At 42.1% G+C, this 27,866-nt stretch overlaps 1 protein-coding gene across 4 annotated transcripts in view; it reads left to right on the plus strand.

Annotated features, from left to right (window-relative positions):
- PALS2 (protein associated with LIN7 2, MAGUK p55 family member) overlaps positions 1–27,866 on the plus strand; it is a 190,705-nt gene that overhangs the window by 150,641 nt on the left and 12,198 nt on the right. For all 4 annotated transcript variants that reach the window (XM_068236026.1, XM_068236023.1, XM_068236027.1 and 1 more), the window contains exons 9-11: positions 10,338–10,499; positions 19,134–19,336; positions 21,153–21,281. In XM_068236026.1, the coding sequence (XP_068092127.1) occupies positions 10,338–10,499; positions 19,134–19,336; positions 21,153–21,281 (494 nt within the window). The remainder of the gene's footprint in view (positions 1–10,337; positions 10,500–19,133; positions 19,337–21,152; positions 21,282–27,866) is intronic.

The raw sequence follows: 27,866 nt of genomic DNA on the forward strand, positions 1-27,866 counted from the left end.
AGCATTCTTTTTGGCCTGGATGTTTTACTGATCTGGCGAAGTAGTGAATTTAAAGTGCAATGAAACTCCATATTAACTTAAAAAAAGAAATTATTTAGCTTACCTATCCTGTTGTGTTTGCTGTTTAGGAGAAATGTGTTATTAAAAAAAGGATATTTATTCTGCTGGTTTGCATCTCTACTTTTTCTCTGTGATGCCATAAGTGACATCACTTTAGCCCTTTTCTCTTTTTTTTCAACCCAGCTCAGTGTTCATTTTCCAGCCCTACTACCACAGTTTATTGTCCCTCCCACAGCAAACATCACCTAGACAACAGGCTTACATCATTGTGTAAACTCTTCAAATGATGGGAGGATTAAATAACCTTCTGGTCATAGTGTCTTTATTTTATCATGAATTGGAAGTGTTCTGTTATTTACATGCTGAGATACTGTAGCTTAAAAAAAACTGTAGCTTTAAAAAAAAAAAAAAAAACTTCCAACAATCCCACTGGTACTGCACACTTCCTGAAGTTAGTCAAAGGTACCACATTATTGGGCCACTAAATAGTTTTTGGCCATTTTTATTTTTGTACGTTGCAACATAAATGACATAATCATTTAAATACTGTATTCAGTCAACTGTAAAAACAAAACAAAAAAGTTGGCAGGAGTTGGAATTTAAATTAAGTGCCCACTGCAAGACTGAATTGCTGGAAACTGCTGATGAACAAATTTCCATTAACATAACACTAAGATCTTAAGCGATGGGATGTGGACAACCGCAATAGACAGCAAGAAAGACAATAGGATCGTTAAACCGGGAAAGATGCAAGGGGAAATTCCATAGACTTTAGCTGAAAGATCGTTTTAAAGATCTGTACACATGGGACACTGAACGATCTGATCCAGTGTACCCAGATTTACTCTTTATTCACTCTGTGATGAAGACAGCATTTTTGTGTCATGCTTGGAACAGCAAGGGACATGTAAAAGTCCTGTGCACACAAGACAAGTATGAACCAGTCAGGTCCAGGACAGTAGAACTGAAATCTGTAACTGCAATTTTCTTTTATATTATGGTGGATAGCGATGGCCATTGAGGTGCAAATAATTCAAATTTGATGCAGGATGATGCAAATGTTATATACAAATCAATACAGCTTGATAATGGTCCACTCAAATCCTGCCTCAATGGAATCTGTTGGTCCATTTTCAAGCTGCATAAATGTACATATAATATTTGCAAAATCCTGCTAACTCAAAATTATTGTTCTCATTGACTGTCCCTAATGATGGAAGAGGGAAAGTGACACAACACTTTATCTACAGTTGGGTCCATAAATATTTGGACAGAGACACAATCTTGTTCACAGCAAAATCTTCCACATGCAAGCGCCACACCTCAAATCAAAGGCCCTTTATCTGTTTTAAAGAGAACCTGTACTGAGTAAAAATATTTAAAATAAACACATGAGGTAACTTCAAATGAACATTACATAGTTACCTTGCCATCAGTTCCTCTCAGAAGCTCACCATTTTCTTCTGACAAGAATCCCTTCCAGTTCTGACAATATTTTGTCAGATCTGAAATATATCAGTTGCTGTCAGTAAAATATCAGTTGCTGTCAGTTATAGCTGAGAGGTCAACTGATGTACCAGGTAATGTCCATGTTTCCCTATGGCTCAAGTGGGCGATGTTACAGTTTAACTGTGTGCTGACCAGAAAGCTGTTATGGGTAATGGCCATTTTCAAAATGGAGGACGGAAAATTCCCTTGATCACAGTGAACAAACAGGATGCGGGACAGGAGAAAGACACCGAGGAGTAGACTACATGGAAGGTAAGTATGACTTGTGTATGCTTATTTTGACTTTTAATTTTAAGTTCAGGTTTTCTTTAAGCCTCATCTACATGGTACAATTTTCCATCAGATCGGATCTATTAGACGGATCTATTAGATAATTTCCAACTGGTCCAATCGGATTGCGTTAGATTTTGAAATAGATGTGGGGTACTTATCAAAGCAAAAGCCATCACAAAATTGATCTGAAACAATTTGGACGTCTACACACAATGCAATTTCTTATTAGATCTATCTAACAGATCCATCTATCTGATGGAAAGTTGTACCGTGTAGATGAGGCTTTAAAGCCCCGTCTACACGGGGAGATGATGGGGAGATGTTGTGGCGATCGGCGGCCTCTTGCGTGTCCCCAGCATTCGATTCCCCGCTCGTCCCCGCTGGCGCCGCTTATCTTCCGCTCGATTCCCTGCCATTGTCCCCTCGCAGGGAGCGAGCAGGGAATCGGCGGTGGGGAGATCCGTCCTGTCGGATCTTCTCAATCGAGCCGCATCAGCGGCTCGATAAGGAGAGTCGCGGCCGCATCTACGTGTGTAGATGCGGCTAAAGACTCAAACCCACTAGCAGCATTTTCTAAGCGCTAGTGATTTGAAACAGCTCTTGCTAATGCAATGGGGAATTTTTATAAAATCACTTTGCTCAAGTGGGATCACACCCATAGCATTACACTAGCAAGAGCTTTCCAAATCACAACTGCTTAGTAACTGCTTAGTAATATACTGCTTGTGGGTTCCAGGCCTAACTTATGACCTAACTGACTTGCCCACACCTGCCCATGAAATAGCCTTTGAGTCAATTGTCCAATTACTTTTGAGTCCCTGAAATGAAGGGATTGTGTTAATGCTTTAGTTGCCTCACATTTGTATGCAAGTATTTTGTTCTTCTAACTGTATTAAAGATGGAACTGCATCTGAGTTGGCATTTCAAATTTATTGTGGTAATGTTCAGAACCCAAAAAAAGTTTTGTCCAAATATTTATGGACCTAACTGTAAATATCTAAGCGAAGACTGATTCATTTTATACATGTATAATAATTTTAAACGTGGCAACGTGTGTAAATATCCTAATCTCCACTCGGACATTCCTTGAAAGCTGAAGTTGACTCTCTTGTTATGGGTTTGATTTTTCATTCCATTGCATCATATTTTCATAACTATGTGCACTTCACCGTTGGTTGAATCTATAAAAAAAGATCCACACAGGTGTAGCCTACTTTGACTACCTCATTTCAGTTTATCGTTTCCGTCTTGTGCTGATAACTGTCACATGACAAAAGCTCTTCTATCTAATCACCTCTCCCCAATAATATAGACTTCTTACAAAATGTTCCTTACCAAAAAAGTTGTTAATGCTCCATATGGTTCCTCTATTATAGTGTAGGATGTAGTCGATTCCTTAAGTTCCTTTCAATATGGACACCTTAGTTTAGACTTAGAGTTCCAATCAGTTCAGTCTATATTAGACAATATTCATGCAGACTCACGTGTCCAATAATGTAAATGGTCAGCGGCAACCTCTCACAGGAGTATAATCAGCTGTTTGGATTCCTCCGTTCTGACCTTCCTTGCTTGTGCGGGATATCTCTGCCTGCTGCCTCTCTCAGCGTCTTTCTGCGTCTTCCTGCGGCATACGTAGGTTCCGTCTGACAGGCTCAGAACCCCGCTCGCCGCACTTCCGCTCAGCTGATCCGGCTAGCGTATCAGGTTGGGTGACGTCACCAGTAAGCCTCTGGACCTTTGTTACAAGCGGCTGCTGCGCGCTTACACAGCCTGCTCAATCCCGGGCTCCTTAGCAGATATTATTTGCATCAAAGCGACCTCTACGCGTTTCAGCCAATAGCGTTGGCCCTCATCAGGAGGATTTGATGATGCAAGAGCGGTCGGTCAGTTCACTTCTACTTATAGCTCAGTGTCGCCATTTTGCTCCACCCATATGTAAATTCTCAATTGACTCCTTAGTTAAAGTTAAATACTCCAATTATACATTACTTTCAATGCCAATATTATTCACGTCCCACTCCTTGCTTCCCATTAATGGGTACCCATTAGAGCAGGTGGAGGAAGCAAGGAGAGCAGTTGGGTTGAGACAACGAGAGGATTTGCTGTCCACTAATAACAAAAATAAAAAGGAGTGGGACGTGAATAATCTTAGTATGGTGCTTCAACATACCACACAGTCCAATAAAATAGCAGGTGTAATCCGTAAACACTGGGATGTACTAAAGGAGGACAAAATTTTGGGTGAATTGATTCCTGAAAAACCAGAATTAATCTTTAAGAGGGCACCAAATATTGGATTATCGATAGCCACGGCAGCTAATGAAAACAACTATGGGGCTAGCAGACCACGGGAACATAGAGGGGGGTGGGTTTGTTAGGTGTGGCATCTGTCTAAATTGTAGGAGAACCGGGAATCCAGGAAGGATATTGGAGGTGGAGGGACCAGATTTGACAACTTATAAGATCAGAGACTCCATTACTTGCACAACGAATGGTGTGATCTACTGTATTCAATGCCCCTGCCAAAAAAGGTATGTGGGGAGAACTAAGAGGTCCCTGCAGAGGAGGGTTGGTGAACACTTTAACAACATAGTAAAGAAAAATGAGGGACATCCATTGTCCAAACATTATAAAGAGAAACACGATGGTCTTTTAAGGGGAACTATTTTTTATGGCTTAGAGATTATCAAAGCTGGCAAAAGGGGCGGTGACTATATAGGTAAGATGTCAAGAAATGAGTCAAAATGGATTTATCAGCTGGATACATTAGCCCCAAAAGGTCTGAATAGTGACATGGAATTTTTTGCCTTTTTTAAGTAATTTTTAATAATTTTTATGAATTTTATATACCTTTATGATTATCAGTATGAATGCATAAGTGTATGGAAAAGCTTTGATGTGGCAGTTTAGGAGGATAGCAAAAGGAGTGCTGACTATCCCTATTGGCATTGAAAGTAATGTATAATTGGAGTATTTAACTTTAAGAACTAAGGATTCAATTGAGAATTTACATATGGGTGGAGCAAAATGGCGACACTGAGCTATAAGTGGAAGTGAACTGACCGACCGCTCTTGCATTATCAAATTCTCCTGATGAGGGCCAACGCTATTGGCTGAAACGCGTAGAGGTCGCTTTGATGCAAATAATATCTGCTAAGGAGCCCGGGATTGAGCAGGCTGTGTAAGCGCGCAGCAGCCGCTTGTAACAAAGGTCCAGAGGCTTACTGGTGACGTCACCCAACCTGATATGCTAGCCGGATCAGCTGAGCGGAAGTGCGGCGAGCGGGGTTCTGAGCCTGTCAGACGGAACCTACGTATGCCGCAGGAAGACGCAGAAAGACGCTGAGAGAGGCAGCAGGCAGAGATATCCCGCACAAGCAAGGAAGGTCAGAACGGAGGAATCCAAACAGCTGTTTATACTCCTGTGAGAGGTTGCCGCTGACCATTTACATTATTGGACACGTGAGTCTGCATGAATATTGTCTAATATAGACTGAACTGATTGGAACTCTAAGTCTAAACTAAGGTTCATCTATCGATTTCTATCTGATTGCAATATCTGTCTATCTATGGTACGATCCCAACTTCATCTATCGATTTCTATCTAATTGCATTATTATATGTCTGTAGAATACCATGCCCTGCTATCTGACTATGGACATTCTTGGTTTTAAATTTGTGTCAACCTCTGATCTTTAGTTCCATTCCACTAGTTCCCAGCTTTTGGCCTTATCTAGGTCTTGGCCTTAAATTAACATATCATTTATTGCCTTGCCAGCTGTTTATGCAGTGTTCTATGCTGTGTTTGATCTGTGAGTTAAATTTCTGTCCAGCCCCATACAGAGTCTCCTTTAAATTCCAGCCTACAAGGCTGAGACTCCCATTCAAACACTTCACCATCTCACCTGCATTCAGTCTGCTAATTAAGATGCTGGCAGCCAGTTTGCATATAGCTAGCATAGGAGGTCAATTTTGACCACTGGTCAGTTCTGAGCATCTGAACTCAAAGTGTAAAGAAAATACAACGACCAAAATTAGACCAAAATTGAACCAGAAGGGAACTGAAGGAACTGACAGAAAACTCTGCTTCTCTGGTTAGTTGCAAAAATGTTTAACCTAGTGTTTACTATCTGCCTGCTCTCCCCAGCCATCCTCAAAACTCTTCACACACTACATCCCCCTGCTGTCAGCAATATGCTGTACATTTCACCATCCCCCCTATCCACTCCACAGCTCGCTTCTCATGAGATTTTCTTGTACTTACAACCTCACCTTCCATGTCACACTACGTCTAAATATAAGTCTACACCGCAACTTCTGCTCCGCTATATCTGCCTACTCCTCCTCCTTGTTGCTGGGGACATTTCACCTAACCCTGGACTCCCACTCCCCCCTGCTAATCACACTGTTTGCAATAAATCAAACCTCACTCCCTCTTACTGTAACCTTATTAATATTCCACTCCTTCCCCCTACACCCCCTCCGATCTCGGCTGCCCTCTGGAATGCCCGCTCAGTCTGCAACAAACTGCCCTTTATCCTTGATCTTTTAATTTCCAATGCTTTCACATTCTTTGGGATCACTGAAACCTGGCTGACCCCTTCTGACACAGTCTCACCTGCCGCCCTCTCCTATGGAGGCTTCCACTTTAGCCACACTCCTAGAGGTGGGAATAAGCATGGTGGTGGTGTGGGCATTCTCCTCTCAGATAAATGCTCCTTCAAGCCTCTCACTTCTATTCCCTCTCTCTCCCTGCCATTCTTTGAAGTCCATGCAGTCAGACTATACTCTCCCTTGAACCTCCAAATTGCAGTGATTTACCGCCCTCCAGGCCCTGCTTCTGTTTTCTTAGATCATTTCTCTGCCTGGCTTCTCCAGTTCCTATCCTCTGACATCCCTACCATCATCATGGGTGATTTTAACATTCCTATTGACACCAATAACACTGTCTCCAAAAAACTTCTATCACTCACTTCCTCCTATGGCTTGTCTCAGTGGTCCTCTACCTCAACCCACACTGTTGGCCATACGCTTGACCTTGTATTCACTCGTCTCTGCTCTGTCACTGACTTTACTAATGATCCACTACCACTCTCTGACCATAACCTACTTAGCTTCTCTCTCTCCTCCTCTTTTCCTACCACCCTGGCACAAGCACGCTCACATACTCGAAGAAACTATCGCAATCTTGACATTCAAACTGTCTCTGATGCCCTGGCACCTCTCCTCAAACAATCCTTCACTGACCCAGACTCGGCTGCCATACACTACAACAGCTCCATTACAAAAGTCATGGATGACTTCACCCCCCTCGTCAATGCCCGCCCTCACCGTGTCTGCCGCCACCCTGGATGACCAAAACCACTAAACTGTTAAAAAGATGCTCTAGAGCAGCTGAGCGGCGCTGGAGGAAAAGTAACACAAGTGAGGACTTCATCTTATATAAAATTGCCTTGAACAACTTCAGAAACGCACTCTCTGTGGCAAAAAAGTCCTATTTTTCTTCCCTAATATCCGCCCATTTACACAATCCAAAACGCTTGTTCAGCACCTTCAACTCCGTTCTCCATCCCCCTCCTCCTCCTCCTTCATCTTGCTTATCAGCTGAAGAATTTGCAACATACTTCACTGATAAAATTGACAAAATCAGAAGTGAATTCTCCATGCAGCCCTCAAATCCCACCTCCACACCTCCCATTGACTGTTCTCTACCTGCCTTCTCTCCACTCTCTGAACACTCTCTTTCCTCTATAATTGCCAAAGCTAACCTAACCACCTGTTCTTTGGATCCTATTCCCTCCCATTTCATTCCGCAGCTATCCTCATCTCTCTTGCCTGCACTAACAACGCTATTTAACCTCTCCCTCTCTACTGGCATCTTTCCGTCCCCACTCAAAAAAGCTGTTGTGACACCACTACTTAAAAAACCTTCTCTAGATCCTACCACACTTGCCAACTACCGCCCAGTGTCACTTCTCCCATTTGCATCCAAACTACTTGAACGCCATACACATGCAGAATTAAGCCATTATTTATCTGCTAACTCCCTACTTGATCAGTTCCAGTCTGGCTTTCGCTCTAACCACTCCACGGAAACAGCCCTTACCAAAGTGGCCAATGACCTTCTTACAGCCAAATCCAAAGGTCAATTTTCCATACTCATCCTTCTTGACCTGTCATCAGCATTTGATACTGTCGACCACACCTTACTCCTACAAATACTTTCAAATGTCGGAATAAAGGGCCTTGCTCTCACATGGTTGTCTTCCTACCTCTCTGGAAGGTCCTTCACAGTCTCCTACTCAGATCAGATCTCTTCTCCTCATGCTTTGTCTGTCGGGGTTCCCCAAGGCTCTGTCCTTGGTCCCCTCCTCTTTTCCATCTACATGCATGGTCTTGGTGATTTAATCAACTCATTCGGGTTTCAATACCACCTCTATGCAGACGATACACAACTGTACCTCTCTGCCCCAGACCTTAACTCCCTCCTTAAACGTGTTCCTGACTGCTTGTCTGCTATATCCTCCTTCATGTCCTCTCGCTTCCTAAAACTTAATATGAGTAAAACAGAACTAATAATTTTTCCACCGTCTCTGTCCACCTCCCTGCCTGAAGTAACAATAAATGTTAATAACACTCCCATAACTTCAGTTCCCAAAGCTCGGTGCTTGGGGGTGATATTCGACTCATCTCTCTCTTTTATTCCTCATGTTCACTCCATAACCAGCTCCTGCCATCTCCAACTCAAAAACATATCTCGCATCCGTCCCTTTCTCACTCAAGACACAACTAAAATGTTAGTACATGCTCTCATAATTTCTCGTCTGGACTACTGCAACGTACTACTTTGTGGACTACCGTCTAACAAACTGGCCCCGCTCCAGTCAGTACTGAACTCAGCTGCTCGTCTCATTCATCTCTCTTCTCGATCTACCTCTGCCGACCCTCTTTGCCAAGCTCTTCACTGGCTGCCAATTAACCAGAGGATTCAGTTCAAACTCCTAACCCTAACCTACAAAGCTCTCCACGATCTCTCTCCCCGGTACATATCCTCATTAATCTCCAGATACAAACCCAATCGCAATCTCAGATCGGCACATGATCTTCTGTTGTCCTCCTCTAGAATCAACTCCTCACATTCACGTTTACAAGACTTCGCATGTGCTTCACCCCTCTTCTGGAATGCCCTCCCACAACACATCCGTCACTCGCCAACCTTTGTTACCTTTAAACGCTCTCTAAAAACACACTTGTTCCGACAAGCATATGCTCTACCTTAGGCCACTTCCCTTTGTACTAAGACCAAATTGCACTCCTACTAGGTATCCTAAAACACAAAGCCTCTATATATTTGCTGCATACTACCCCTCCTCCTGTTCCCCCCCCCCCCCCCATTCCCTTTAGATTGTAAGCTCGCAAGGGCAGGGCTCTCTCCCCCTTTTGTGTCTTGGTAACCATTATACATTTTATTCATCATGTTAATTTTATCACTGTCATTACCAATTCTATAATTTGTATTTTGTATCATTCTTAGTATTTTGTCACTAATTATGTATATTGGTGTACACCATTGGTGTACACCATTGTCTGTATTATTATGTACCCCATGTTTGTTTCTTTCTTTGTACAGCGCCACGGAATATGTTGGCGCTTTATAAATCAATAATAATAATAATAATAATAAAAGGTGTCCATATTGAAAGGAACTTAAGGAATCGACTACATCCTACACTATAATAGAGGAACCATATGGAGCATTAACAACTTTTTTGGGAAGGAACATTTTGTAAGAAGTCTATATTATTGGGGAGAGGTGATTAGATAGAAGGGCCCTTCTACTGTGTGTGTGTGTGTGTGTGTGTGTGTGTAAGCGTGCGCGCGTGTGTGTAAGCGCGTGTGTGTGTGTAAGCGTGATCTATCCGCATAGATAATTGCAATTTGTGTGTATTGTGTTTCAAGTTATTTTAACCATTTGAATAAATAGCAGAATAATTTGGTTTTTATTAGCGCATGTTATTATTAATTTTTGATTTGTTACATATAATTTTGAGGGTTGGAGGGATTCCCTCACATAACGTGCAGCTTGTTAGTTGGATTACCTAGCGCCAATTGTGACAGATATTTAAACACGTGACAAAAGCTTTTAATTCTCTTTTAACACCAATATTCCTAACAAGCTGCTTTCTTTTGTTGCCGTTTTGTTAGTACTTGTTATTGTTAGTATTGTTAGCAGCTGATAAAACCCTGCTGTCGGACTCAATTAGTGAGGTTCCATATCCCCACCAAGTCGTACAGAGAATCTCGTTAGTCACACATAAGGTTATATACAATACATATGTACTATAAAATTTACTGTACACTGCAGTTTTACTAGACTTCCATCTCAAATTTCTAGCAACTGGAAAACAAAAATCCACAGAATGTGCTTGTTATAAGTTCTTTGAATCACTGCTTCCAGGACATTGTGCTGATGTATATACATTCTTCTTTTCAAGAATTTGATCGGCATGAGATCCAGATATATGAAGAGGTAGCCCGAATGCCTCCCTTTCAGAGGAAAACGCTGGTTTTAATTGGTGCCCAAGGAGTGGGACGCAGAAGTTTGAAGAACAGGCTCATCGTCATTAATCCAACCCAGTTTGGGACAACCGTTCCATGTAAGTAGCTTTTTAAATACAATAACCAAGCTTATCAGTTTTACATATTACTTCTGGTTCCTCTCTTATGGGAAGTTGCATCTGGAGCAGACTTTCACCTTTCTGAATCCCTTACCAGTTACGTATGGCTCTTCATTCCTTGCACAGTATAAAGTAGGTAGTTAACACTCTCAGCAGTTCCTTAAAATGGACTCAAAGTTATAGTAGAGTCCAAAAAGGAATAAAAAAATAGCTTGTGCTGCAGTCAGTAGTACCTATAACCAACCCTAAGAATCAGATAAATATAGCATGACTAAAGAGCAATCATAGCAGTCTTTGAACCTCGCAAACCTGAATTGAAAAATAACCAATTAACCGCTTCCAGATCAGGCTAGTTGAAATCTAGCAAGGGCGTAGATTTCCACTCCCACGTTCACATGCAACTCCCGTCGTTTGCACTTACACAGTGATGTTGCAAACCACTTGCTCTGCTGTCATGGTGACAACAGAGCTTTGTATCTCAGTCAGGATCCAATTTTATTGGCTCCCTTCCCCGTGTCCCTGATGATCTTTTTAAGAAAAGGTAAAGCTTTGCTGTGGGAAGAGGAGTATCGGCTACTGATTGGGATTTTGAATACGCCAGTGCTTTAAAAATCAATAATATTAATAACTTCAATCTTGGATTAAAGTTGCTCTTTAAGAGTAGTGACCAATTTAAAGGAGAAAACCTTGTCCTGGTGAATTGTCTTGTGTGAATGTATTTTTGAGTGCAGAGGAATACCATTGGGTCAAGAAGACAAACTGATCAATTTTTGTCAAAATGAAGGTGAATCATGTGATGTTGAACTGGCAACTGTGGTTGGTGTACACTTGTAGAGGGGTTCACTGCCAGAGAGCGATTAGCCTACATTTAGGTGTGTACGCATGCACAATATCTGTTGCCTTCTGGGATTAGGACTGGATGCTACAGACAGTTTTGTACAGATGTGTTGCTAGCCTGTAGGTTAGCGATGCATCCGGGTTGCTATGAAGAGGGGTGGAGAACAATGATGTGGCGCATGATGGCGAGGAGCAGGCCGGTTGAATAGGAGAACAAGGGTCAGCCTGTGGTCGATCCAGATGATCCACCAGTGTGGGTTTCTTGGTGATTGATTGGAAAGAATTGGAGGATGTCATAGACATGCTAGATTCTCAGCAGAGCAGCCCTGGCCAGACTTCATGTAGCATGTGTACACGATTTGGTCTGGTTATAATTTTCTGCTACTAAACTAGTCTAGTCCACCATCGTGTCCAATTTGGATGTACTTCCCCCACCCCTTTTAAATGTACTTGTGCCTGACAGCTATTTATGAAGGCTTGTATCCTCATAAGCTTTTCAAAATCTGCTTGTGAAAAGAAATACACTGTAATAGCATTAATCTGAATTCTGTTTCCTTCAGTAGAAACATAAACTTTGATTATATATCACTCAGAACAGTATTTGCCTGTTACATTGTGAGTAGATTGAAAAACTACAATCTACATTTATGGTTCTTTAGAAATATATTGTATTTACCATCCATAACATTTCATGGATTTCTTGCAGTGTGCAATGTGTTACAGTAGCTAGATAAATCCACAGTGCATAACAGATGGGCAGTTTGATATATTTTACAGTGTTGAATTGTTATGAAATGGTTTCATATAGTTTTATTGCAGTTTCCTCTAAATAACCTGCTCCACAGAATCTCACAGAAGTGTGATGTGGTTTCAGGCTGTCAGAGATCCCAAGCGAAAGAGGAAAACGCTACTGCCCATAATACACAATCAGGTTTTCTCATCCAGTCTCTATTTGGTTGTGAGAAAATAGAATGTGAAGTCTGGTTGCTGCATGTGTTGGCTTCCCTTCATTCCAGAGTTCATTAGTGGAGCAGTAATTACAGTGTGAGTATAGTTTGTTTCCTTCAGCTAACTTGACTTTAAAGTGAACCCAAGTCGAAGCTCGGGTTCAAAATCAGATACTTATCCTGAAGCCTCAGGATCCTATTGGTTTTTGGAAGCACCTGTTGCTAAACGCGGCCCCCGTTCACATCGGCGCCGCGCAGCCCCTCTTCCTGGATCATAGCCGTGCACGAGCCCACATGTGCAGTAGCAAGGAGTCTGGCTTACTGCACATGCACGGGCATGCTTGGTCGGCTGTTGCGCAGCCATGATCCAGGATGAGGAGCTGCGCAGCCTTGTCGCCAATCTTCCGGGGAGCCGTGCTCAGCGACTGGGCCAATGGAGTAGCAAGGGAAGCCTCAATAGGATCCTGAGGCTTCCCTCTCTTAAGGTAAATATCTGATTTTGTGCCCGAGCTTTGCCTCAGGTACTCTTTAAGGTGTATAAACATGCATAGTGCTTGTCCCCCAAAGCGATCGGGACTCCACAAAACAATCACCTAGCAACCTGTGACACAAACTGTGATAAATGCTACCAGAGGTGATTAACCCTTAGGCTGCTGCATACCTCTATAGTTGTTCTGTGTTTTTGTATCCATACAAAAGTACAAAACCAGTTCCACCTACAGCGGACGTCTATAGGCCATTTTGTTTGTTTAAAACACATGATGTACCTGCAAATAAATAGTATACTTACCTCGCTGTCATTTCCTTTCTTTTAACAATGGTTTCTTCCACTTCTGACAAGATTTTTTTGTTCTCCAAACTAAAAGTATTAGGGCACTTTTTCACTTTATCAGTTGCTGCCAGTTACAACTGGCAGGATAACTGATGAGCAAGGTAATGTCCATTTTTCCGTACGGCTCAAGTGGGCGTTATTACAGCTAAACAAAATGCTGACCAGGAAGCTGTTGTGGGGTAATGGCCATTTCTAAAATGGAGGACAGACTATTTCATTGATCACAGTGGACAAACAGGACGCAAGAGAGGAGAATGAGATTAATAAGCAGACTACGTGCATGTTTATTTTTACTTTTATTTTTCAGTTCAGGTTTGCTTGAAGTCTTTGCAAGAGGAGCACAGATAAGAGGAACACTTGTTTGAGTATATAGTGTATGGACAGTAACCAACATTGTTTCCAAAGTGTATCCAAGAACAATCCAGGCACTGTTCACTTGAAACATCAAGGAGGGCTGTGCCCATCTGCACTCGCCTCCTAGCTCTCCCTCTTCACACTGTACAAGGTCTGTATGTACACCTGATCCTGCAGTATTGTCTGTTGGATGCACATTAATTGTTGCGGACTGTGCCTAGCTCGTTCTTTGATATGCTTTGGTACTTGTTGCTTCCTCTATTCCTGTACAGAGCACATCTGCTAACAGATGGCAGATAATTGGAGAGGTGAGAGCGTCTGTTCTGCTCATTATAAACACAATACAAAAAGTGAGTGCAACACTAGTTTTCTCTATTTCCTATGGAGAGGTTTGTTTCTACCTCTGCGTCCTTCCCATGTCAGTAAGGTATTTGGAGCCTTGCAGTTTAGTGTCCTTTAGGCTTCTGCGTTCTGCTATTTTGGAAAAGCATTATAGGAATTTGTGTATTTTCTTCATACATTTAGAAGGCATGTGTACACATTTCCACCTTTTGACATTGGCCCTGACAGCTTAGCTCCAAGCTCCGTTTCCTTGCAGCTGAGTGTTGACAAAATGAGATTGTCAATTGTTTCTAGGCTGCTACTCCTAAAAATTACTTTTTTAGAATCCCACATTTTGTTTTCTGTGTATCAGCTAAAAAAGTAGGTTTGTTTTCTGAATTATACAATCTTTTACATGGTCTGGGATTGTTCTAAGCAAAAATATATGAACTACAGTTTTGACCTTTTCTTTATCTGTAACCCTCCACTCTCTGACAGAAAAGAGTATTATGGCTGTAATTCCCTATCAGTGAGGATTACCATATTTTTTGGACCATAAGACAAACCTAGAGTTAGAGAACAAAAACCAGGGGAAAAAATATACCGAGTCTGGAGCATCCGTGGTGCAAGAGATGTCTTGTGGATTTTCTCCAACCAATCATAATGTCTCCCTTGTACCTCCCTTTTACCTTTTGTGTCCACCAGGCATACGCTCACGAGTACTCACATTTGTGATTTAAATGAGGCTTAATTGCCGCAGATGCGCTGCTGGATCTGAAGGAGTTATTTATTCATAAGTCCATTGTATAGCGTGCGCTCCAAACAGCTTGCACGCGTCCTATTGGACGCGTTGCAAGCCTCACTAGGCGCACTTCCTCCTTTAAGCTGGAAGTAGGAAGTGCGTAATGGTGAGGCTGACCCGTGCAAGCTGTTTGGAGCGCACGCTATATGACGGACTTATGGGTGAATAACCCTTTCAGATCCAGCAGTGCACCTGACGCAATTAAGTCTCATTTAAATCACGAATTCGAGTGCTTAGGCACTCGTAAGTACTCGTGAGCTCATGCCTGGTGTCCAACGTCCTCCTCCATGCCCTTTGCATCGTCCTTGTCTCCTGTGCTCCCCCCATGCAGAGTAATCCATAACTGAAGTGGCAGTACATTTGCTACGGGCGCTGGCAGCGATAGGCGGCGTCTCCTCTCCCTCATGGTTCCCCCTAGTGCCGGTCTCTTTTAATGACACGATCAGGAGAAGCCGGCACTAGAGGAAGCCGTGAGGGAGAGAAGACATCTCTGAAGATGCCCAGAACAGGTGAGAAACCTGATTTTGCTGCAGCAGACTCAGCATGGCCTAGCTTAGTACAGGGAGTCCCCGACGGGGCAGCGGAGGTACATTCCCGCAGATGTTCATAAGTCGAGGACTCCCTGTTTTCGGTCCATAACACACAGTGATTTTTTTTCTCCCCACATTCTGGGGGAAAAGTATGACTTATGATCTGAAAAATTGGTGTTGAAAATGAACACGCATAGCTATTTGTGTGCTCGGCACTGTACATACACATGTTTATCTCATCATGTCACATGTCACCTCGGGGTACACTTTAAAGCACATCGCTGGTAGCTTCATCCATTTGAATTGATTAGTACCGTCATTTTAAAATGGCTACTTTTGGTTAAAAAAAAAAAAAAAGCTAGATATCTTTTTAAAACTTGATCTATGTTTGTTTTTGAATATTTTGGATATCCGGTTAAAAGTTATACTCCAACTATATACACAAGACCCAATTCTGGCTACCCACATGACCATTATTTTATTGCATAGTGTAATTTCAAGTGGTGCAACCAAAATTTATTTCAACATGTCTGACCGATGAAGGTAAGGGCTCTTTCACATCAGAGCTTGCGTTGAAGAACGCTCAAAGCATACGTTTTGTTGTATGCGTTTTAATGCGTTTTGATATGCGTTGCACTGCAGTGAGTGTGCGTTTTTAATCCGTTTTCAATACGTTACAGCACATAGAAAAACGCAGGTAATTTTTTTTTCTTTTAGTTTTCAACTTTCTACATTGTTCCTCTGTTGCATTCTGGGACTGATTGCCTGCGTTAACGGATTAAAAACGCGCATAGTGTGCGTTTTACATTGACTAACATTGTAACGCATAAAGCTAGCGTCGGCCGAAAAACTGCGCCTGGGTGCAGTGTAACGCAATGCACAAAAAGGCTGCGTTATATGTGAAAGCTAAAATGAAAGTCTATGGACTTTCATTTCACCTTGGGTAACGCAAACTTTACCCTTTGCGGTGAAACGCAGAAAATCTGCCCTAATGTGAAAGAGCCCTAAAGCAGGCCATACACTGGCTCGATTCACGGCCGTTTCGACAGCAGATCCGATCCTGGGATCGAATCTGCTGCCAATCGCTTGCGCTAAACGCACCCACCGATCCGATTCCCTCCCGAAATCGGATCAGTCCGTCGATCGCGCCGTGCGGGAAATTACCCTCGATCGCCCGGCGGTAGGAGCGCGTCGCTTGCGGCGTACGATTCGGGCCCGATCCGAGCATGTATACATTACCTGAAGCTGGCTCCGGGGTCCTCTTCTCCTCGCTGCACCGCATTTCCGCATGTCCCAGTGTACGCTTATACTTCCTGTGTCACTCCGGTGACCAGGAAGTTGAAATAGAGGGCGCTCTATTTGAACTTCCTGGTCACGGAGTAACACAGGAAGCGCCGGGATGGAGCAAGAACAGCGGTGCGGTGCAGTGCGGAGAAGACGCCCGGGAGCCAGCCTCAGGTAATGTATACGGGGGGGGGGGGGGGGGGGACAGGCGGCAGGAGCAGCTGAACAGATTGTGATCGGTTTCAGGCTGAAATCGATTCACAATCTGTTTGCAGTAAAGGCAGCCATACGATCCCTATCTGATCAGATTCGATCAGATAGGGATCTGTCAGCTGGTCGATCTAATGGCACATCGACCAGTGTATGGTCACCTTTAGGGAATGTAACCAAATTCTTTGTATTGTGTCAGGAGAGTAGATAAGATCTGAAACTGCTACGATAAAACCCTGTGTTGAAAAATCATTGACGAATGCAGGATAGGTTGTTATAGCTGTACAGGTCTTTGAGATTGTTTGAAGAGAGGCCAAATGTTGGATCTTTTGTTTTATTGAAGAAAAGATCAATTTGTATGTGCGTAATTCTATTTCCTGTAGCTAGACTTGTATTCTAAACCTGCACTCATTGTTGCATTACTTATAAAGTTAATCCCTTTTAATCCCTTTTACTTCTCAGTAGAGCAAAGGGAATAGAGGGCTGCATTACCTCAGACCTAATTAAACCTAATATTGAAGTACTTGAGATACACTAATTAAAGGGTCATTAAACTGTCTGGAATGTTTTTTTCTTTTAAGGTACCCACAGGGGTGAGATGAGCAACTCAGTCTGGCTTTTGTAGATGAACTGGTCAATGATCTATTATTTATGGGTGCAGTGGATGAACATCAGTCCGCTTCTTTTGGGGTAAAGAAAAGGAAATCTGTTTTCGGGATATAAGTAGTAGCAGTAGCATGGTCTGCCAAAAGGTATCTAGATATTTTTTTTTTTTTTTTGCTCAGCCAAAGCCACCCGTTACTTGGCCTTAGCGATCATCATCAGTCCTGGTGAAGCTGATAGAAAATTATGCTAATGCTGCTTTTTGCTTAAAGCACATCCAAACTTCCAAATCCAAACCATACTTGAGGTGGCCCTACCTGGGGCTTTTTCTGTGGCCTCTCTGCTTCACTGGCCTTGCCTCTGTCTTGGAGGTTTCTGCCCTGAAAGGTGCATGTTCTGTCCACTTGCGCACTCACTCCCGCGGCTCTGTGCAGAAGCTCAGCTGGGAGTGTCCTGAGCTCATGACTAGGAAGCTCCTTGCCTTGGCTACTGTTCTCTTCTGTTCAGGATTGTGATAAAAGATGGTACGCGGAGAGAACAGAGCATGTGCCTTTGTGACTGCCAGCTGGGCTCAGTTGGACCTTTGCACAAGGGGCATAGCAACATGACAGAAGGGAGGTCAGCAAAGATGACTAGGCATATGGGGTTTATGGGGGCGCTAAAGAAGCCCCAGGTATGATCACCTTGTATATTTTTGCTTAGTTCAGGTACCCTTTAAAGTGATCCTGTAGTGAAAGGGACACGGAGACCTCCATATTTCTTTAATTTTAAACAATTCCAGTTGCCTGGCTATCCTGCTTACCTTTTTGAATGCAGTGTCTCCGTATTACATGCTTGAAATGGGTATATGGTTGGCTTGGGCAGCCTTTGGCCAGAGCAGCTGATCTGTATACTCATTCTGAGTCAGTGCATTGAAGAATTAGATGGAGAGGATCAGCAGTGGAGCCAGATAATATACATTGTTTAAAAGGAAATAAATATAGCAGCCCCCATATCCCTCTTGCCAAAGAGTCACTTTCAAGTCGCCATACGCAATGGGTACATACATATTATACTGTCTACTGAATTTGACTGCCCCGTTTAAAAGATATTTACTCCCCTTTGGAAATGAATCACCATTCCGGAGTTAGGTGTTGAACGAGGAGGGTCTACTATGCTTGGCTGCCAGCAGCAATAACCTGGCAACCCGAGACTCCAGCCCGAAGCCCAGCAAGCAAAGTGATCGGACGAGGCATCCTGGTCGCAATGTACACCAGGTAGAATAAAAAGATATCCAAGAGAAGCAAGAGCAATGATTCCAGTAAAGCAGGAAATATCACTGTAAAAGCAGTAAACACCCCTCGTTCAACCCTCATGTCGTTGGAAAGTCAAGAGTCTTGGCTTTCATTTGCACTATGCCCGTGTCTGTGTGATACATCGTTCGAGTCAGGGGGTGCTGAATGATGGGTGTCTGCTTTTAACGTGATATTCCCCACGTTACTGGAATTGTCCTCGCTTCGCCCAGTCAAACTCCATAGACGGTATAATACGTAAACTTTGCTTATAAACTGTACATGTGCTTCAAAGAGTCTTCCTAGCCAGTCTAGAACAAAGCCAGTTCAGTCTCCAGTGTGGTTTTTAGTTGAACACAAAAACCTATGCAGGAAGAACATACAAACTCCATACAGACAGTCTCCTTGGTAGGATTTGAACCTACATCTTAGCCTCTGTGCTTCTGGAATCTAGTAATACCTAGGATGTTCCACATCCTTCCTTTATGCAAAGTTGTATTATTTTCAGGGCCTGTGTAGCAGTTAGACATTTAAGACATCTGTGCATTTTATCTAATTTGACTTTTGGAGTCTTTGAGACGCACACACAGTCCACAGCTATCCTTTTCTAAACTCTTTGCAGTCACGTCACGCAAGCCAAGAGAAGATGAGAAAGATGGCCATGCATACAGATTTGTGTCCAGAACGGAAATGGAAGCGGATATCAAAGCTGGAAGGTACTTGGAGCACGGCGAGTATGAGGGGAACTTGTACGGCACAAAAATAGATTCCATCCATGAAGTGGTAATGGCTGGCCGAACGTGCATATTGGACGTTAATCCACAGGTAATACGCTTTCTAGAGTTTTTCATATGGCAGAAGTATTTTGTTGTGTTTTTCTTACTCATACTAATTTTGGTCTGGAAGCTCAGATAAGAACTGTGAACGCATCCTTTTAATTGTGTACAAATGTCAATCACAGAAGTACTCTGCCTAACACCCAGGATGTATTGCAGAGCACTATATTGCCTGAAAGTAGGTTCAGTCTGGTATATAGTTACTTAACCACTTCACCACTGAGGGGTTTTACCGCTTGAGCACCAGAGCAATTTTCACCTTTCAGCGCTCCTTCCATTCATTCGTCTATAACTTTATCATTACTTATCGCAATGAAATGAACTAGATCTTGTTTTTTCCACCACCAATTAGGCTTTCTTTAGGTGGGACATTATGCCAAGAATTATTTTATTCTAAATATGTTTTAATGGGAAAATAGGAAAAATGTGGGAAAAAATTCATTATTTTTCAGTTTTCGGCCATTATAGTTTTTAAATAATGCATGCTACTGTAATTAAAACCCATGAAATTTATTTGCCCATTTGTCCCGGTTATAAAACCGTTTAAATTATGTCCCTATCACAATGTTTGGCGCCAATATTTTATTTGGAAATAAAGGTGCATTTTTTTCAGTTTTGCGTCCATCCCTAATTACAAGCCCATAGCTTATAAAGTAACAGTGTTGTACCCTCCTGACAAAAATATTTAAAAAGTTCAGTCCCTAAGGTAACTATTTGTATTTTTTTTATTGTAAATTTTTTTTTAATTACAAAAAATAAATAAATTGGGCAGTGTGGGAGGTAATGAGTTAATTTTTTGCGTAAAAGTAGTGCATTTGTATGTGAAAAATGCTTTAGGGTGTAGTTTTACTATTTGGCCACAAGATGGCCACAGTAACATTTTATTTATGCGACCTGCAAGCGTCCGGAAGGACGCTTGCAGGAAGTACAAAGAAGCTGGGAACTTTTTTTTTTCTTCACAATGATAGCAGTGGATCATTGCGGGGGCTAAGATCAACGAACGGGAATGGATTTTCCCGTTCATTGATCTCCGAGCGGGCGGCGGCTTGCATGCGAGCGGGAGTGCGGGCAGCGGCGGGAGCGCGGGAAGTACGGATTTCTCCGTTCCTGGTGGTAAAAGGATGGAAAAAGGGACGGAGAAATCTGTACGGGTGGGGGTGAAGTGGTTAAATACACAGTAGTGCATGTATTCTGTGTGGGTGGGTTGAATGACTTTCAGCAAGAAATTGATTGTATGTGTTGCAATCCCACTTAAGGCCAAACAATAAATTCACGTAAATGGTAATGAAATGGAAATAATTATGGCTTATTTAAATAATTTACACACATTTGCATAAAATCGGAAGTATTTACATATCATTGATCATCCCTAGATAGAAGTATCACTTGTCCATGTGAGGAGAGTAGCACACAGCCACATTACAAGGCTGAACATTTCGGAGTGTCCTACTTCAGCGCAGTGTTTCAAATGGGGTTTTATTATTTGGAAAGGTTTGAGGCACATGGCCAGTGCTCCAAAATCCAAGAAACGTAGGTGGCATGGCATTGCCAAACTGTTATGGTTCTTCTCTGCTTCACTGGCTAAGGAAAGGGCCCATATCTATCACGGGCTAAGAAAAGGGTGTATATATAGTATATATATATCTGCTAAGGAAAGAGCCTAGGGCTGTGGCATTACTTTCTTTCATTGTCAGCTCTTAAAATCAATGATCCCATGTATGTTGTACTAAAAGGGTACAAGAAAAATCCAGACACATGAGCAAATGTCCTTTAGTGCTCATCAGTTTTGTCTTTGCTTTTTCTAGGCATTAAAAGTGTTGCGGACTTCAGAGTTCATGCCGTATGTAGTGTTCATTGCAGCTCCAGAGCTGGAGACATTGCGTGCCATGCACAAAGCCGTGGTGGATGCTGGGATCACGACAAAGCTTCTCACTGTAAGTTACTGCTTGTCTCATAACCGACCTTATACTGGTAACCCCGGTATGCGATCCCTGATTGCCCCGCTAAATCTTCATTATGTTGCAGTTAGTAATGGCTGCATGCGGGCAGATCATGCAGCTAAACCTCCTCTCTGCATTGTTTAACTTTGGCACACTCTCAAGGTTCCAGTATTCCTCTAAAGGGTTAAAGAAAAAATAAATATCTGCCAAAATGTTTTGGAGACTGATCATCCGATTACATTGAGTTGATTCCACGTTTGCTTTTACCCAATTAAATTGTACATGCATAATATATTAGGGAGTTCCTGAGCCAAACTAATCCACATAGTGTTCAGCATAGCCAACACTAATGCCATTACTGCTGAAACATCCTGCTATAGCGGAGTCTGGCTGCCACCAGCACAAGATGTATCCAGCACATTTCCCAGCTCCGCCTCGCCCTGCTTTGCTAGAGAATTGGTGTGCTGTGTACAATTTATCTGCATTAAATTGTAATTTAGGGTCTTAGTGCAATTAATCTGACAATGTGACATTGCAGCAATTCACGCAATCTTCCCACTTTTGTCCCGGCGTAACCTCAGTGGCTTCACAAGGTGTGTAGGAAATAGATTTTCCGTGCTATCGGTTTTGCTGAAACAGCATTTCTTTCAGACGTTCCTTGGAGGGGGAAGAGAGAGGTGACGGTTACATAACACTGATAACTTAGAGAGTAGATCCCCACTGGTACTGAACTCCAGGGTTGGAATTCTTAAGTTGAAGTCACAGGGGAGGTTTTTGCTGCAAGCTTAACATTTTATAGAATTCCACTACTGCAAGAGTCATGTCTCGGTCTGTAAGAGCTGAAACTAAATAACACTAGTGTAGGAAAACTGATTTCATTTTGAATTGCAGAGCGCTAATGCTCTTTTAAACACAACATATTTGCTTGGTCTGCTTCTTTGAAATGGACTTTTTGTTCGCCACCTGTTATGCCTTTAGGACTGGTTTCTTATTAATTTTGGGTTCTTTCTGTGCTTATCTGGGATATTCACAAATCATACGCAAGCTTAAAAATCAGTTTGTTGTAAGTCAGCTGGAGAAATGATGATCCTGTTTTTTTTGGTGGGGGGGTGTTTAGTGGACTGACTCTAGACAAACTCTTCCTCCATTAACCACTTCCCGATCGCCGTATAGACAATTGGAGGCCGGGAAGTGGACCCTGCAAGGAGGCGGTCCTTTTACGGGCATGGGCGGCGCGATCGCGTCATTCGTGATGCGATCGGCCGCCTGGGACTGGCTCTGCCCACCTCGCGCTGTAACCTGCCGGCCGTTCGGAAGCGCCGTCGGGTTACTAGCACCCGAATCGCCGCATACAAAGTGTATAATACACTTTGTAATGTTTACAAAGTGTATTATACAGGCTGCCTCCTGCCCTGGTGGTCCCAATGTCCGAGGGACCACCAGGGCAGGCTGCAGCCACCCTATGTCGCACCCAAGCACACCGATTTCCCCCCCCCCCTGCCCCAGATCGCCCACAGCACCCCTCAGACCCCTTTTTGCACCCAATCACCCCCCTAATCACCCATCAATCACTCCCTGTCACTATCTGTCAACGCTATTTTTTTTTACCCCCCCTGCCCCCTCCTGATCACCCCCCCCACCCCTCAGATTCTCCCCAGACCCCCCCCGTGTACTGTATGCATCTATCCCCCTGATCACCTGTCAATCACCCGTCAATCACCCCCTGTCACTGCCACCCATCAATCAGCCCCTAACCTGCCCCTTGCGGGCAATCTGATCACCCACACCAATAGATCGCCCGCAGATCCGACGTCAGATCACCTCCCAAGTGCAGTGTTTACATCTGTTCTCTACCCTAAACACCCACTAATTACCCATCAATCACCCCCTGTCACTGCTACCTATCAGATTAGACCCCTATCTGCCCCTAGGGCACTCAATCACCCGCCCACACCCTCAGAACGCCCTCAGACCCCAGCCCTGATCACCTCGCCAGTGCATTGCTTGCATCTATTCCCCCCTCTAATCACACTTTGAGACACCCATCAATCACCTCCTGTCACCCCCTAGCACACCTACCCATCGGATCAGGCCCTAAATTGCCCCGTGTGGGCTCCTGATCACTCGGCCAAACCCTCAGATCCCCCTCAGACCCCCTTCCGATCACCTCCCCAGTGCATTGATTGCATCTATTTTCCCCTCTAACCACCCCCTGAGACACCCATCAGTCACCCCCCTAGCACTCCTATCCATCAGATCAGGCCCAATACAATCTGTCATTTAAAAGGCCACCCTGCTTATGACCGGTTCCACAAAATTCGCCCCCTCATAGACTACCTGTCATCAAAATTTGCGGATGCTTATACCCCTGAACAGTCATTTTGAGACTTTTTTTTTCCACAAAGTGTCAGTTTTCACTAACTTGTGACAAAAAATAAAATCTTCTATGAACTCGCCATACACCTTACGGAATACCTTGGGGTGTCTTCTTTCTAAAATGGGGTCACTTGTGGGGTTCCTATACTGCCCTGGCATTTTAGGGGCCCTAAACCGTGAGGAGTAGTCTAGAAAACAAATGCCCCAAAATGACCTGTGAATAGGACGTTGGGCCCCTTAACGCACCTAGGCTGCAAAAAAAAGTGTCACACATGTGGTACCGCCGTACGGAAAAGTAGTAAAATGTGTTTTGGGGTGTATTTTTACACATACCCATGCTGGGTGGGAGAAATCTCTCTGTAAATGGACAATTGTGTGTAAAAAAAAAAAATCAAACAATTGTCATTTACAGAGATATTTCTCCCACCCAGCATGGGTATGTGTAAAAATACACCCTAAAACCCATTATACTACTTCTCCTGAGTACGGCGGTACCACGTGTGGCACTTTTTTACACCCTAAGTACGCTAAGGGGCCCAAAGTCCAATGAGTACCTTTAGGATTTCACAGGTCATTTTGCAACATTTGGTTTCAAGACTACTCCTCACGGTTTAGGGCCCCTAAAATGCCAGGGCAGTATAGGAACCCCACAAATGACCCCATTCTAGAAAGAAGACACCCAAAGGTATTCCGTTAGGAGTATGGTGAGTTCATAGAAGATTTTATTTTTTGTCACAAGTTAGCGGAAAATGACACTTTGTGAAAAAAAAACAATTAAAATCAATTTCCACTAACTTGTGACAAAAAAATAAAATCTTCCATAAACTCACCATACTCCTAACGGAATACCTTGGGGTGTCTTCTTTCTAAAATGGGGTCATTTGTGGGGTTCCTATACTGCCCTGGCATTTTAGGGGCCCTAAACCGTGAGAAGTAGTCTTGAAACAAAAATGACCTGTGAAATCCTAAAGGTACTCATTGGACTTTGGGCCCCTTAGCGCAGTTAGGGTGCAAAAAAGTGCCACACATGTGGCTTAGCCGTACTCAGGAGAAGTAGTATAATGTGTTTTGGGGTGTATTTTTACACATACCCTGCTGAGTGGGAGAAATATCTCTGTAAATGGACAATTGTGTGTAAAAAAAAAAATCAAACAATTGTCATTTACACAGATATTTCTCCCACCCAGCATGGATATGTGTAAAAATACACCCCAAAACACATTATACTACTTCTCCTGAGTACGGCAATACCACATGTGTGGCACTTTTTTGCAGCCTAACTGCGCTAAGGGGCCCAAAGTCCAATGAGCACCTTTAGGCTTTACAGGGGTGCTTACAATTTAGCACCCCCCAAAATGTCAGGATAGTAAACACACCCCACAAATGACCCCATTTTGAAAAGTAGACACTTCAAGGTATTTAGAGAGGGGCATGGTGAGTCCGTGGCAGATTTCATTTTTTTTTTTTTGTCGCAAGTTAGAAGAAATGGAAACTTTTTTTTTTTTTTTCTTTTTTGTCACAGTGTCATTTTCCGCTTACTTGTGACAAAAAATAATATCTTCTATGAACTCACTATGCCTCTCAGTGAATACTTTTGGATGTCTTCTTTCCAAAATGGGGTCATTTGGGGGGTATTTATACTATCCTGGAATTTTAACCCCTCATGAAATATGACAGGGGGTCAGAAAAGTCAGAGATGCTGGAAAATGGGAAATTTCACGTTTTGCACCATAGTTTGTAAACGCTATAACTTTTACCCAAACAAATATAGGCTGAATGTTTTTTTTTTAAATCAAAAACATGTTTGTCCACATTTTTCGTGCTGCGTGTATACAGAAATTTTACTTTATTTGAAAAATGTCAGCACAGAAAGTTAAAAAAAAATCATTTTTTTGACAAAATTCATGTCTTTTTTGATGAATATAATAAAAAGTAAAAATCGCAGCAGCAATCAAATAGCACCAAAAGAAAGCTTTATTAGTGACAAGGAGCCAAAATTCATTTAGGTGGTAGGTTGTATGAGCGAGCAATAAACCGTGAAAGCTGCAGTGGTCTGAATGGAAAAAAAAGTGCCTGGTCCTTAAGGGGGGTAAAGCCCGCGGTCCTCAAGTGCTTAAAGGGAACCTTAACTGAGAGGGATATGGATGTTTCCTTTTAAACAATACCAGTTGCCTGGCAGTCCTGCTGATCTCTTTTCTGCAGTAGTATCTGGATCTCATACCTGAAACAAGCATGCAGCTAATCCAGTCTGACTTAAGTCAGAGCATCTGATCTGCATGCTTGTTCAGGGGCTGTGGCTGAAAGTATTAGAGACACAGGATTAGCAGGAGAGTCAGGCAAATGGTATTATTTTAAAAGGAAAAATCCACATCCTTCTCAGTTTAGGTTCCCTTTAAGAATAGGTTGCCATTTATCTAATCAGATCCTTCCACTCTTTCACTTTGAGGCAAGCATTTTAATTCAAACCAATTCACGTCTTGACCTTGTGGACCAGAGCAGTTTTGACATTATATATATATATATATATATATATATATATATATATATATATATATATATATATATATATATATATATATATATATATATATATATATATATATATATATATATATATATATATATATATTTTAATGTGTGTGTATATGTATGTATATATATATATATATATATATATATATATATATATATATATATATATATATATATATATATATATATATATATATATATATATATATATATATATATATATATATATATATATATATATATATATATATAGTTTAATCAACCATAACTATCCCCGCTCGTGACACCTAAATGAAATATATATTGTTTTTTTTTTAAGACAAACAAGACTATCATTGTATGGATTTTTTTTTCCCTAAAACAATTTGGTTTTCTATGCATTTTCATGGGCATAAAGAGGGAAAAAAAGAAAACACATTTTCTCAGTTTTACCAATTCCTGTTTAAAAATAAAAAGCGCTACTGTAGATTAAAAAACAAAAATTTTGTTTGGCTATTTCTACCATTTATAACAAAACTTAGATTATGTTCCTGTCACAATTTATGGTGAGGATATTTGATTCTAAAATAATGCTACAGTATATATTTTCCATTATAAACTAATATAAAAATAAAAGTATATAAGAAAATAAGTGTTTTCAATTTTGAAATTCAATCTTCTTGGCTCAGGGAACATATGTTCCCTTTCACCAATTAGTGCTGCAGCAGATAGTGTCAGAGGTTTGTACAGGAGCACGCCCAATCGTGCACAGCTGTGCTTCAGCTACAAGACACATATCTATGTCCTCGTGGTTTAGATGAAGTCACAGAGGACGTAGATATACTATAGCTGTGGCTAAACTTCCCTCAGCTGAATAAGTTCTTTGTGTGATCTTAGGTCCACACACACATTAGAAGGTGTGACTCCAAAGTGCTCCTCCAGGAGAAAAAACAAGTGTTGTTTTGACTTTGTCCTTTACTTCTGCAGAGTAGCCCAGCAGCTCGGGGTGACCCAAACCACAAAGATAGTAAAGAGGACTAAAAGAGACTGAAAAGCTCTCCTACTAATAAGCAGTGGTTGGTGTTAAGTTCTGAAAAAGGAAATTCCTTTGCTTCTCGTCATAGGATTTATGCGAACTTATTTTTCCTTCCAAAGTAACAATAAACCATTCTTGAAAAAAAGAAAGTATTCCACTACTGCATTGTGTTGCCAGCATTGTATGGGAACCATACTATGCAATTCATTTTGGATACCCAGACAAGGACCTTCCATAGGATCTGAGGGAGAACTAAAAAATGACTTGGAAATAATAGCTTGTGATTGATACAGGTGAAAATCTAGCGTACAGCATATATAAATATCGACCCAATGTTCCAAAACGTTCAATTCCTTTCTGAAAAGAATCAATTCAGAAGGAATCGATTCATTGATTTTGTAATAGATTCCAGCAGGGAGTCTATTGAAAATTGATCAAGCCGCAGTGTTGCACTATTTCAAGCAGTGCAATGCTACAGGCAGTTAATCTACTGCCTCTCCTGCCCCACCCCTGTCCTAGATCTTTTTCATTCTATCCAATAAATACTTTCGAGTTATTGAATGAAAAAATCGCTGTGTACATGGGGACCTTAGGTCCACTGCGTTAAACTGTCCAAGTTTGCAATCAGATAGTACAATCAATCTCCAGTCTTGACA

This window comes from Hyperolius riggenbachi, chromosome 5 (assembly GCF_040937935.1).
Source record: "Hyperolius riggenbachi isolate aHypRig1 chromosome 5, aHypRig1.pri, whole genome shotgun sequence".
NCBI lineage: Eukaryota > Metazoa > Chordata > Amphibia > Anura > Hyperoliidae > Hyperolius > Hyperolius riggenbachi.